This window comes from Urtica dioica, chromosome 10 (genome assembly GCF_054948205.1).
Source record: "Urtica dioica subsp. dioica isolate 48M chromosome 10, U.dioica_male_clone48M_v1_H2, whole genome shotgun sequence".
In the NCBI taxonomy this organism is placed as follows: Eukaryota; Viridiplantae; Streptophyta; class Magnoliopsida; order Rosales; family Urticaceae; genus Urtica; species Urtica dioica.
The window spans coordinates 22432748-22445440 of NC_142765.1; the positions used below are offsets into that span (position 1 = coordinate 22432748).

Below are 12693 nucleotides of genomic sequence, written 5' to 3' on the forward strand. Positions count from 1 at the left end.
ATTACTACCTAATGCTAGTCAGTCAACGAAAATTGTACTCTCTAAACCGTAGGCAATATTGAAGAGAGACTAGACAAGTTAGTCTTTGAGGTGAGATGAACGAAACTTAAAAACCGTATATCTTAGTTTTGCTTCGATGAAGACGATTAGTCACTGGGGCGAGGTGCAATGAGCCTGAAATTTACACGTAACTCTTATCGGACATAACGTGCATGATAGCGTGGAGGGGCTCTTGGTTTTCTTTTATTTCCACTTTTTTCGTGTCCCGGCTCTTCATTGAAGCTTTTCTTCTCATGACCGAAGTAAAGCTGGCCATATAGAACATAGGAATCGTTTCTTTACAGTTTGGGGATACCATTTTTCTTATAAAAAGGTTAATAAAAAATTATAAAATACGAAAAGGTACTAAACAGCGATCCAATCCCATCTCGAAACCATTTGCTAGCTAGGAAAGAGTTCCGGACCACCATCTCTTAAACATCAATCCGTATTTGCTCCATATTTGGTACCCAAAAATATTATCATATTTGTGGCCTATCTTTTGTTGATTAAACGTTCTTTACTCTTACCGTGCAAATTTTAGTAGCTACAAAGATTTTTCCCACAATCGACCTTAAGTATAATCAGGACAAATTTATTAAAGGGCCCAATGTGTAAATGTTACCTTATCTTTATTTTTCTAACATTCTAACCTACTTCCTTCTTTTCCCTCAAGTCTCAAACCCACTTTCCCTCTTAAAAAATTGAATGAATAAAGCGATTTCTTGGAGAGAGTTGCTCACTCACTAAGTTCGTTAGATAATTCTTGCATCTAGAATTATGCCAATTGTTGTGCCCTACACGTAGAATTGGAGTCTAGATGTGCCATTAATACTCTTAATTATTTTATTTAATGTATTTGATGCTATATTTGATGAACATATATTGCTAGCTTAGTGAGTTTGGACAACTTAATACAACAAGCATCTAAATACGCAACTAACATATCCACGCACTGTTTTCCATATAATAAAACATACCAATTTTAGCATGATTTCCTTAAAAATTAATTCAAAATAAAACTTCTCCGATATCTGCAACACGCAACCAACTCTATCCTAATAATGGGCCCCATGGGCTAACCAACGACCCTCTTTTTAGAGGTTTTGGACAGGTCCGGCCCTTTTTGAAGAGGGTTGGCCCGAACCAATTTTGTTGAAAAACTTGGGCTGGACCTGGGGTATAGACCTTTAAGCCCGTCCCAGTTTGGACCCTCAAAATAGCTCAATCTAGGCCTAGCCTGGACGCTAATTATGTTCGGTTCGGACCCAACTCTTTATAAATAAAATATTTTTTTGTTTAAAAAAGTATTTTTTTTATGTATAAAAAGTACTTTTTACACACATAAATTAAATTTTATTATTAATGATATAAATGTTTTGACTAAATTTTTTGTTTTTTTTATTTAATTGTTTTAGCTTTTTTAGGTAAAGTTTAGGCATTTTTCAAGCCTGAGCCCAGCCCAGCCCCATAGGGTCAAGAGCTTGGTCATGAGTTGGGCTTAAAGACCTATTCTTTAGGCCCGGCCCACCCCAGCTCTCCAATAAAAAGGTAATTTTTTATAATGAAAAACGTGTTTTTAAAGTTTGAGAGTTTTCGGGTAATTTCATGACTAGTTATATTGTCTTGCTAGTTTCGTTTATTTACTCGTTTCGTTTTATGTTTTTTGTTATTTACTTTTATACTATGTTATTACCATGTTAATAAAACACATATAAAAGCTTTAACAACTCTGTAAAACGTTCTATTACACTCGATTCTTTTGCACTTAAGTCCGGACCTTAATTATTTCCAGTTTTCTTCTAGATCGAAATTTAATGATTCTTGAATCAAATTAAATGTCTGTTTGTTCTCTTTCCAATGCCGTTGGTTTTAGGTCAAAAGGATGTCGGAGCCGCCTGTTATAGCGATTTTACTCCGAGGTGCGCGACTGCTCTGAAAGTCCAGTTTTTTAGATTTTCAGAATTCCGGATTTTGGACCCCACTCCATGAGTTATAGAACTCTAATAAGAAAATTCTTTTGAGCAAAATTATTTTTCATAAGATAATAAACATAATGTGAAAGATTAAAATGTTTTCATTTTTTGAATTTTTTTTTTACTTGAATTGAATTAGAACTGATTCTAATGTGTTCTCATAACATCCCAAAGTCATAGAAAATCAACATGATTTTTAATTTAAAGACAAGAGCAATAAATTAAAAAAAAATCTAAGGTAACAATCCTAACTTGTCAAAAAACGAGTAATCTTTCGATTGATAACTTTTTTTTTAATTTATTTTTACTCATAAAAATTATAAAATATTAAACACTCCATATGGCTCTCTCTCTCTCTCTCTCTCTCTCTCTCTCTCTCTCTCTGGGTTTTACTTTTTAAAACCTCGTTGGGATATGCCGATTCTTGCCGGCGTTTGTGCGTTCTTTAACAAAAACGGTGGTGTTCATCAATTATTGCCAACGTGCGTCTGGTCTCTGTCGCATCTCCTTCCTTCCGATTTTTGTTCAGCAAAACGGCACGTCGTTTTCGAAAAAAAGTCGACGACATCAAATGACGAAACGATAATATGTCTTCGTCGATCGCTTTTGCTTCGGCAGCGGCGCCGCAGCCGACTTTCGTCGATTTTCGCCGACATTCGTCGATTTTCGTCGACATTTAAAACACTGCTTTTTATACATAAAAATATAAATTTTAAACAAAAATAATATATTTATTTTATTTAAAAGGAGTTGGGCCCAAACCGGGACCGGTTTTAGCTTCTTAGAGGGTCTGGTCCGGGCATAAGGGCATATACCCTTGGTCCAGCCCGAGCCCTTCAACAAAATTGGTTTGGCATGACCCTTTTTTCGAAAAGGGCCGAACCGACCTAAAATTTCTAAAAAAGAGGGCCGGACGCTTCAGGCCCGACTTGAGCTTTGTTGAGTGTCCGGTTCGGGCTTAAGGGTATATACCCTAGGTCCAGCCCAAGCCTTTCAACAAAATTGGTTTGGCCTGACCATTTTCCGAAAAGGGCCAAATCGGCCTCAAATCTCAAAAAAGGAGGGCCGGACTGGTTAGCCCACGGATGGCCCTACCCAATTAACATCACTAAAACACTATAATAGAGAGGAAATGGTCAAGCAGGATTAATCAAACACTAAAATACCCTTTTATGAACCGCTTTTCTCCAAATTAGTCTACAAACTGTAAATATGTATAATCAAACTGTTAAAACCATGAAACGATCTCGTTATTCACGCTATTATAATAACGGAAATGTCCTGACCCTTGTTTGGGACTTAATACTACCTTATGCTAGTTAGTCGATGAAAGTTGTTTCCTATATAAAATAAAATAAATTCTTTTGCGAGAATTATAGAATTGGATTGATAAATATTGAAGAGACTAATTAGTCTTTGAGATGAGTGAGATGAAAGATCTTGAAAAGAGTATATTGTGCTTTTGCTTCGATCAAGATGATTAGTAGGGCTTAAACTAGATCGGTTTGGTTCGGTTTTGGTCATTTTTCATATCCGAATCCGAATTTTCGGTTTTAAAATTTTTAGTTCAATAACTAGTCCAGTTTAATTCAAAATCGGAATTCAGTTATCCAGTTTCTTAAATCCAATATCTAGTATTAATATTCGATTTTCAAAATTCGGTTATCAAGTTTTTTAAAATCCGGATTCTGTTTAAAAAAAAAAAAAAAAACAGGTCATCTAGTGCTTAGAATCTATAATCACTATAAAACTAGTTTTTAAATTCATACCTAGTTATAAAATTATATAATCCTAACGTGATTATTCATTTTTTTTTTAAAATAAAAAATAATCGATTAAATATCCGACTCCTATTTTTCCAAATTTCAAACCGATATCCGGTCAAGTTTTTTAAACTGAACCGGTTATCGGAATCCGAATTTCGGTGATATGATGTGGCACCAATTTTCGGTTTCGGATCGGTTCGATTATCGATTTTATCCGATTTTTTATTCGGTTTTGTACAATCCTGATTAGTAATTGAAGCGAGGTGCAATAAACCTGAAATTTACACATACCGGTTCTTCGACATGTCGGTGGAGGATCTCATCGGACAATGGTCCTCCAGTCTTTTTCTTTCCCCGCTCTTCTTTGTAGGTCCAGTGTCGACGGTCTTATTCTCTCACATGAACAAGGTAGAGCTGGCCAAAAAAAATAGATATAAGGTACTAAACGGCAATCCCAGTCCTGTCCCGAAATCATAGATAGAAAAACGGTTTTTTTTTGTTTTTTTTTCCCGATTTCCTTGATGGTACCAAGAAAACGGGAAGCGTCCCATATGACCAGAACAGTGCGACAAGAACGGAAGACATATGGGCCACGAGGAATATTAGCCGTGTGTTCAATGCCGGTCCAAAAAGGTTCGTCCATGTCGATGGAGCGATCATCGGCTATAATCTGCCTTCTATCATTAACTTTCTTTTTTATATGTCAGCCAGTTTTCTAAACACGAGGCAGACGCTTGGAGTCGGGTTAGATTAAAGACATCACCGGTAGCCTAAGACGCTCTGTCTGATACCATATCAGATAAGAACAATAGCGTTGGACTGCTAAAAACTGAAGAGATTATTGTAGTATCTATAATACTGACAAGATTATATATATAGTAGTAATATAAAATATTTTAATATTCTAATAAAAACTACATCTTCAGTGCTAAAGACTAGGCGATGCGAACCACAAAATAATAATAATTTTTATAATATGTTTGATATTAAGATGTTGGGGTCGGACAACATTACAATAGAAAGGCATGCCACCACAACAAGTCTTTTCCTCCATAAATCTAAACATTTGATACAAACTTCAGAAACAATAATCAAAACCTCTTAATAGGCGACACTTCGCACTTCTGGTGCAGTTGGTGCGGGACCAGCACCGTCCGACTTGCCCAGAAACACAACACGCCCTGCAAAAAAAAAAAAAAAAAAAAAAATTCCCACCTTGATTTTAGATCATCGAATTATTAATTTTAACAGAACAATTAAACTTGCAAAGTGAGCAGAATAAACCATTTTCCAGGAATTAACAAGCACCAATGCAAACACAATTTTCAGATTCAGGTCTTAAAGGGTGATGTATGATTTTTATTATTCATAAGAATAAAAACATCAGTAGCACTTGAAAACTTCCAAGCGGGTAATAAAAATTAATACAAAATATATATATATATATAGAGCAGAAAATTGGAAAAACTTCTGAGCTTCTAGAAAGGATGTGAAGAAGTGTTCAGTACCAGTTCGACGAATCGCTATCTCTCTCACTCTGCGAGCAACACCGGTTATCGGATCGGCAAAAATTTTAGTCTCGATATTCCCATCAACATATAGCATTGTACTGCATGACAAGTATCAGGGTATTATTTCAGAAACCATTATAGTTAGACGAGGAAAACCAAGTGCTAAATAACAACAGAATTTACACAGATTGTATAAAACAGAACAGAAAATATATAAAAATACAATAAAACATTACTTGACTGTAAACAACAAAGATGACATTGTATAGTTCTTGTTTCTAAATTTCCATAACAGTAAATCCACTGTAATAAAACTTTCAATACTGACAAGAAATTACACTTCAGACAAAAACCTGATTAGTTTCATAGTCAAAGTATCATACATCTAATACTACCTGTGGACATTTTCTATTCTCCTAGAGCAACAGCCAAAAAAAATAATCAACAAAATACCAGAATCCACCAATCTTATTTACAAATACAACATCGGATAAAAGTATGAGCTCGTGATCTACACTAAACAATCCCAACCAAGCCTTCATATTCAACTAGTAAAGATCAAGAACCAGCAACAAAAACTCAAGCCTTTAACTTCATAACCTCTAATGATAACGGTGTTTTCATTTCACCAAAACGGCATGGTCATTTCTCCATGCCGGGCCTCGGTATATTTTCTAAATTATGCTTAACCAATAATCATTGACTATAACAGAAATTTATTTTTATATTTCAGAAGAAACAAAAGCTTCATAAAAATTTGGGAAAAGAATCTCCGTTATAAGTTAAAGGCGTGCTAGCCCAGGTTTCAGATAAGTTGTGGCTAAAGAGAAGTTCTTAAAATCATTGCATGTCACAGAGAGCCACAAAAAAGCATTACAGACTGGTTATCAGCAGAGAAACCTTCAAGTTCAACCTTTGGACTTCATTAATAAATAATAAAAAAAAAAATTATCACCATTGAAAACTCAACCTCTTGACTATAAACCTCTAGTAACTTCATTTCTATTTCACCAACGTCTTAATGGTCATTTTTCAAAGGCAGGCCTCACTGTATTTTCTGATAATGCCTAACCAATAGTCTTAAACTATTACAGATTCTTAAACTATTACAGATAACCAAGCTGTTGGGTTATACTTAATAATCACAGAAAATCGTTTTCATTTCAACAAACTTGAATGGCCATGAACAGAAAATCAGCCAGGCTAAACCAAAACATATTCATTTGGTTCCATCTCAAAACTAATTCGTGAAGAGAGGAGTAGATAGACCGGTGCTTATTTCGGCTTTGTGGGCCCTTCTGATATCAACCTCAACTATCATGAGATTTCATTTCAAGCTCAATTAGAAATGAGAGCATTAGCTCGCGATCTGGTCAAGTCTCATTATTTAAAATAAAAAAAATAAAAAAAAACTGATCAAATGATAAATGATGTCAAACCATTGGGTTATTATACTTATAATCTCGGGCCCGATTTCATCTCAACACCGAAAGAGAACGATAAAAAAAAAAAAAAAAGTCTTGGGATTGAAATCTCACCCCGGAAGAGCTTGCTGCATGACTAGGTCCCCGAGGCGCTCGGGGTAAACACAGACGCGGTGCCACTGGATGGAGGATTTCTCAGCGAACTCTCGGGGGCTCTCGTTCTCCAGAGGCCTCCGATTGTTTCTCATCCCTCCCGTCCCCACCGACAACATCGTCAGAGTCATCCCGCTCTTCAGCTTCTTCTGTATCGGCTTCTGCGCCACTCGCCCAACCAGAACCGCCTACGCACACACATCACAACACTGAAATCACAGCAAAAAAAAAGAAACTCGAAGCCCTAACTCCACAATCAGTGGTTGCTTTGTTTACCTTGAAGACTCCAATGTCGAGGCCTTTCTCGAGGATCGGCTCTTTATAAACGCGTTGCGGTTGGTCGGATTCGCTCGCCGGCGAGGACGCCGGAGCGGCGGATTCGGAAGGATCGGCCTCGGGGTCCGACAAGAAGGCCTCGGCGTCTTCCAACTCCGAGCCGCTTTCGCCGGAGGCCTTGGTGCAGAAGGCGAGAGGTGACACGTGGCTGTGGTGGTGAGAGGGTTTCGCGTTCGATAAGAGAGCTCGCGAGAGCCTTCGAGACAGAGCAGCCATTGAACTCGCCATTTCTGCGTCGGTCTGTTCGGTGAGTGAGTGAGCGAGCGAGCGAGCGAGTGAGTGAGACCGTTTCGAGGGTTTTGGGGTTTTTATTGCAAGTTGCTTTGTGAGGGTTTACTCTAGGGTTTTAGCTTTAAAGTTTGAACAGTGCACCCCTAAAACTTCGTAAAATTAGACAAGTAGCCCCCAAATATAATACTAAATTATAAACATGACATTTAGCTTTTTGTTCCTTCTAAAAAAAAAGAGCCTTTCTATCTTCTGTTTAACTGAGAACGGAGAGTACTCCGTCAAGAGCGGTTTCCGTGTCGCGATGGAGAGAGCCAGTTCTCCGCTCGTCAGCTCGTCAGATCCGACGGTGATGGAGAAGTGGTGGACGAAGTTCTGGCAGCTGAGAGTTCCCCCTAAGGTGAAACTCTTCTGTTGGCGAGTCTGTTTAGGCCAGATCCCGGCCAGAGCAGTCTTAGCCAAGAAGAGGATCACCTCTGACGACAGCTGCCCTGTCTGTCAGGAGGCAAGCGAGACTGTTTTCCACGCGTTTTGGGGTTGCAGGTGGAGCAGGAGAGTCTGGAAAGAGATGGGCTTCGGCCACATTCTTCCGCCTTTCGGAGACGGCGATGTTTTCGACGCTATCCTCAGAGCGACGGAGACCCTTGAGGTTCGTTTCCATGAGCTTTTCATTACCATTATTTGGGAACTTTGGAACCACAGGAACAATGTCTTGGCCGGGAGATCAGCTTGGAGCCAGCCACAGCTAGTCCAGTGGACGGTGAGCTTCCTCGAGGAGTACAGAGCGGCTACGGTGGGGGAGACTCCGACGAGCACGAGGGTGACTACGACCCCCAGATGGACCCCCCCTACGGATGGGACCCTCTCGATTAACGTCGACGCGGCTCTCGCTCGAGACCGTGGAGGCTTCGGTGTCGGTTGTATAGTTCGAGACCACACCAGAGAGGTGATCGCCTCGCAGACGCTTTTCCTGGCTAGGGGGTTCACCCCCAGCTTGCGGAAGCGTATGCTGTCCTCCAGGGCATAGACCTAGTTCGCAACGTCGGTGGCAGGAGAGCGGAGATCCAGTCTGACTGCTTGGGGGTGGTGAGGATGATCAATGAGGGCGTAACGACTGCGACAGAGCTTGAGACGATCTTGCACCGCATCTTCAGAGAGGTGAGGGAGCTTGAGGTTTTTCGCATTATGCATATTTCTCGTCTTTGTAATGTTGCAGCGCATAACCTAGCGCGCTATGCGGTTAACCATCACTCGTCCTCGACCTGGCTGGGTTTAGTCCCGCCTTCTTCGGAAGAGGCTATTAGGGCCGATGATCGCGAGTTGAGATCCCGCACGGCCTCCTAGGGCCCTGTTTGTTTGAGTTTGTTTATGTTTTCTTTACCGTTGGTTTCTGTTTCTTTCTTTTCCTTGTAACCACGGTTTTCCTCCGCCATACGTGAGAGCTTTTATGATATTCCGTGGCACCGACCACGTTTCCTAAAAAAAAAAAAAAAAAAATCTTCTGTTTAAAATAAATAAAATATAAATTATTTTTTTATTACTATAAATTATTAGCGACGTGGGAAGTTATTTTACAACTTCCCGCGACCTTTATAACTGCTAGAATGCCTTTTATAAATGCAAGTCTAGCGATCAAGCTCACAATAAACAAGTTTTCTTAAGATTTCACTATAGGCATTCTCTCATATTCGTATAGTTTTTCTTATCGATTAATCACTGTGTCTTTGACGGGATATTCTCATATAAACACTGACAATACGTATCTCTTGCATTTATTGCATTGTAAAATCTCATTTATATATATAACAAAGTAAAAATTCAAAGTTTATCACATTTTTGCATCAACAAATTAACGCTATAAGTAAGGGACTTGTGTATGTTGATAATACTCAATACGAGGATACACATCCATCCCATATAAGATTTTAACATCAACACCGCCTCACGAAATCACCAACTTCGCCAATGCCATAGTGCTCGCTTAACTGGTGCCCATTCAAACCCAATGCCACTAAAATATCGTCAACCAACGAATAACCTACCTTAAGTGGTACTAGGAACAACAAAAATATGAACACATTTCAATAAGGAATCCCCACCAACTTGAGGGACATCATAGATCATGGTGGATGCAATGCCCCAACAACTTCAGATGTACCAAAATATGTGGTTTATAATGACAAAGGTGGCCAAGTGTCACGACCCGCGAGCGTCGTCACCTCGCCCGCAAGCCGCGACTCGACGGAACCAACATCACGTAGCGGGAGCATATCATATATGAATAATGAAATGTAAACAAGACGTTTAAAGTAAATATATAATTTATGAAACATATAATATACGAAATACAATATTATTAAAAGTGCGGAAACGTTTACAACAAAAGTGGTTATCGGAAATCTCGGGAAATTTTTCGTTTTTCTTTCAGAACTAGAAGTCGTATATCGACCCTTATACTTACATATATATGTACATAGAAGCTCCCGACTTTACATATATACACGGGATATCATTTAAGGAAGAGTCGATATTATTCAAAACATTATATATATAGAGGTCTACTTCCCGAGCCAGAACCCATAGCCCGTAGGTCAAGAGATACGCGTCCCGTCTCGGTTTCCTTCTCGATTGTCTACATTGCCGCCTTGCCCTTATCTACATTACCAAGGGACATAAAACTATGAGTCGAATGACTCAGCAAGCGGGAGTCTAGCCTATGAAAGAAAAGCAGCTAATGCAAAGCATGTGACGTGCGAACAAGCAAACAAGAATGCAGGATGCAGCTATCACCTAAAAGTGACTAATGAGCGCGCATCCTAGAATACTAGCCGTCCCGCAAGGTTATACACTCCTCACTGCTATAACCTCCGGTCCGACTAGAGACCAGTTTTCAACTTCGAGCAGCAGTCGTCAACTGATATAAGTTTTAACACATGTCTGGGATCCACTAGTGGTACTTCCTTCATCATGACGTCAGCGCCACTGGTCTCTGGCATAGTGAGCTCGCGAACCGCGACCATCACCCACTACGCCCCGGTGTGCTCAAGGCAGCTTCCGGTGAGTCTTCCAGCAAGCAATGAGCTCGCGATGCGCGACCTTCACCCATTGCTTCGAGTACTCGGCGCACGGACCGGCATGGCCCGCCAAGCACAAGTCAGGGACTTGTGAGTACCACCGACACGAGTTTAAAGTTTGGGTACACTGCAGCTAGCAGCGTACACGTTAAACTTATATACGGAAGAGCGTGACGGGATAAACCCCGAAAGAAATTATTGTTTCCCTTTGAAGCTCGTTTAGTGTTATAAGTTGAAAGCTCGAAATGTGACTTTCGAACTCTCTACTCTCGATTGAATTTGAGAGTCTATCGCTCTTCCGTCCTCTCGATTCTAACCTACTTCCTAGAGTTAGAAGAGAAGTCTAACCACACACAAAGCAAACAAGGCTGGTTCAAGTCAGCGTTTGAACCTAACGGGCGAACCCGAGCTAAGTTTTCAAGCAAGAGTGGCCGAAGCCTTAACTTTCGAGTTTATTCATTTTTAGGCTTTTACCTCCTCTTGTTTACTAGCAAGCAAATGCACAAACAAACAGGGTTATACCCTTGGTAAGTAGTTGACTTATGTCTCCACACTTACCCGGAATTGTTCGACAGAAAGCTTGACGATTCCCGAAGATGTCTTGCTTCACACGTTCTTCGAGACACTTGGCACTTGTCGAACGTCGAGAGAACTAGCATCCGGAGTTGAACATCTGTTAGTTAATGGATTCGAGCTTACTTAAAGAGGATAGGGTTCGTTGTCGGGATTAGAGTTGGTTCGGAATTCGGGAATTTAATTTATTATTCCCCGGTTTTTCGGAAGTTTATTCAAGACTCACGTATCCTCATATCGAGAGTGATACGAAATAATGTTCAACGAGTAATCATGAGTCTTAAATAAATTAAATAATCCGAAATTAAAATAACCGAGAATTCCAAACGAATAATTAAATTAAATTCATAAGCATCATTAAATAAATTATTTATAAATTATTTATTTAAATACTGAAAGTACATATCCAAGAGTATTTAAACGCTATAAGCGATTTAAAACTCACGAGTTAATCGAGCTTTATTTCGATAACTCTATCACTTGATATCTTCAGAAACTGATCTCGTCGCTCTTGACTCGTCTGGTTCCCGTTCGTCCGTCAAGATCTGTAATACAAACCTGGAATCCAACGACGAGTTAATATCTTAAATTCCAAACCCTTATCAGTTTCACAACTCAAATCCCGAACCCAATCCAAACCGAAACCATACTAACCAACGACTCAACACAGACGATCCCAAAACTCAAACCGAGGCTCAGAAAAACCCATAATACAAACAGACTGAATCAGCCAAAACCATAGCTCACGGCCAAACACAGAACCAAACCAAACAACAACCATCAAACTTTCAAACCAAACTAATCACACGGCCAACAACAACACACGGTCACAACAACTTAACCAAGACAACACTTCCAAATCATAATCCAGGGTCAACAAACTTATCATCACAGCCTCTTACTGACAACAACATCTATCAGACTTTCAACCAAACATAACTCCAGAAAAACAAACACACGGCCAAGAGCAATTTCCAAAGAGAATTCGTCCAAAAATTCAACAAAATTCCAAACAGCTATACTCGTCAAAACCCAAGCTTCAAACAGGTTTAAAAACGTCTCAGAAACATCAATTGAAACGCAGGAATTCAAAAACCCCAAATCAAACCCTAGCTCATGAGATTTTCGGCTAAAACACTACCAAACCAAGGAAATTCGAGTTCAATCCACAAATTCAAGTCATAAACCTCACTAATCGAGTCCAAACAACAATTAAAACCAAGAAATTCTACCAAATTCAACCCGGATTCAAAATCCCCAAATTTTGAATCTAAGAACCCTAGCTCATGAGATTTTCATTCAAGGAAACGAAATTCTCACCTTAACCCGTGAGATTAGCTTCCTCGGAGGGTTCTCGCGTCCTTCCCGGTGTTTTTTCCTTGCTCCGGCGTCACGGCGGTTCTCGGCGGCGTTGTTCTTTCTCGGCCCGGAGCGCGCGCAGAGGTTCGGTGCTCGGTGACGCGCGAAGAAGAAATGAAGGAGAAGAGTGAGAGAGAGGATGGCGGTGATGGTGAAGCTTGGTGACGGCTGAAGATTGAGCTCGAGGTTTTGTTTTTTTCCTTGTCTGGTTCTTTCGGCCGAGTGATGTGAGGAAGAAGAAGATAGGGCAGAGT

The 12693-nt window shown here is 39.8% G+C and overlaps 1 protein-coding gene and 1 long non-coding RNA gene across 2 annotated transcripts; both read right to left on the reverse strand.

Annotated features, from left to right (window-relative positions):
• Positions 1-4727: 4727 nt before the first annotated feature.
• LOC149384090 (Nucleic acid-binding, OB-fold-like protein) lies at positions 4728-7517 on the reverse strand. The gene is made up of 4 exons (XM_089628215.1): positions 7146-7517; positions 6831-7057; positions 5290-5390; positions 4728-4962 (listed from the first exon to the last, which is right to left on the reverse strand). Exons 1-4 carry the CDS (start codon positions 7431-7433, stop codon positions 4883-4885), a joined length of 696 nt encoding a protein of 231 aa, XP_089484341.1. The 5' UTR covers positions 7434-7517; the 3' UTR covers positions 4728-4882.
• Positions 7518-9699: 2182 nt separating this feature from the next.
• Positions 9700-12507, reverse strand: LOC149384091 (uncharacterized). Its single transcript, XR_016301915.1, has 4 exons — positions 12401-12507; positions 11526-11638; positions 11066-11159; positions 9700-10088 (listed from the first exon to the last, which is right to left on the reverse strand). It is a non-coding gene; the product is annotated as an uncharacterized LOC149384091 (long non-coding RNA).
• Between the last annotated feature and the right edge of the window lie 186 nt (positions 12508-12693).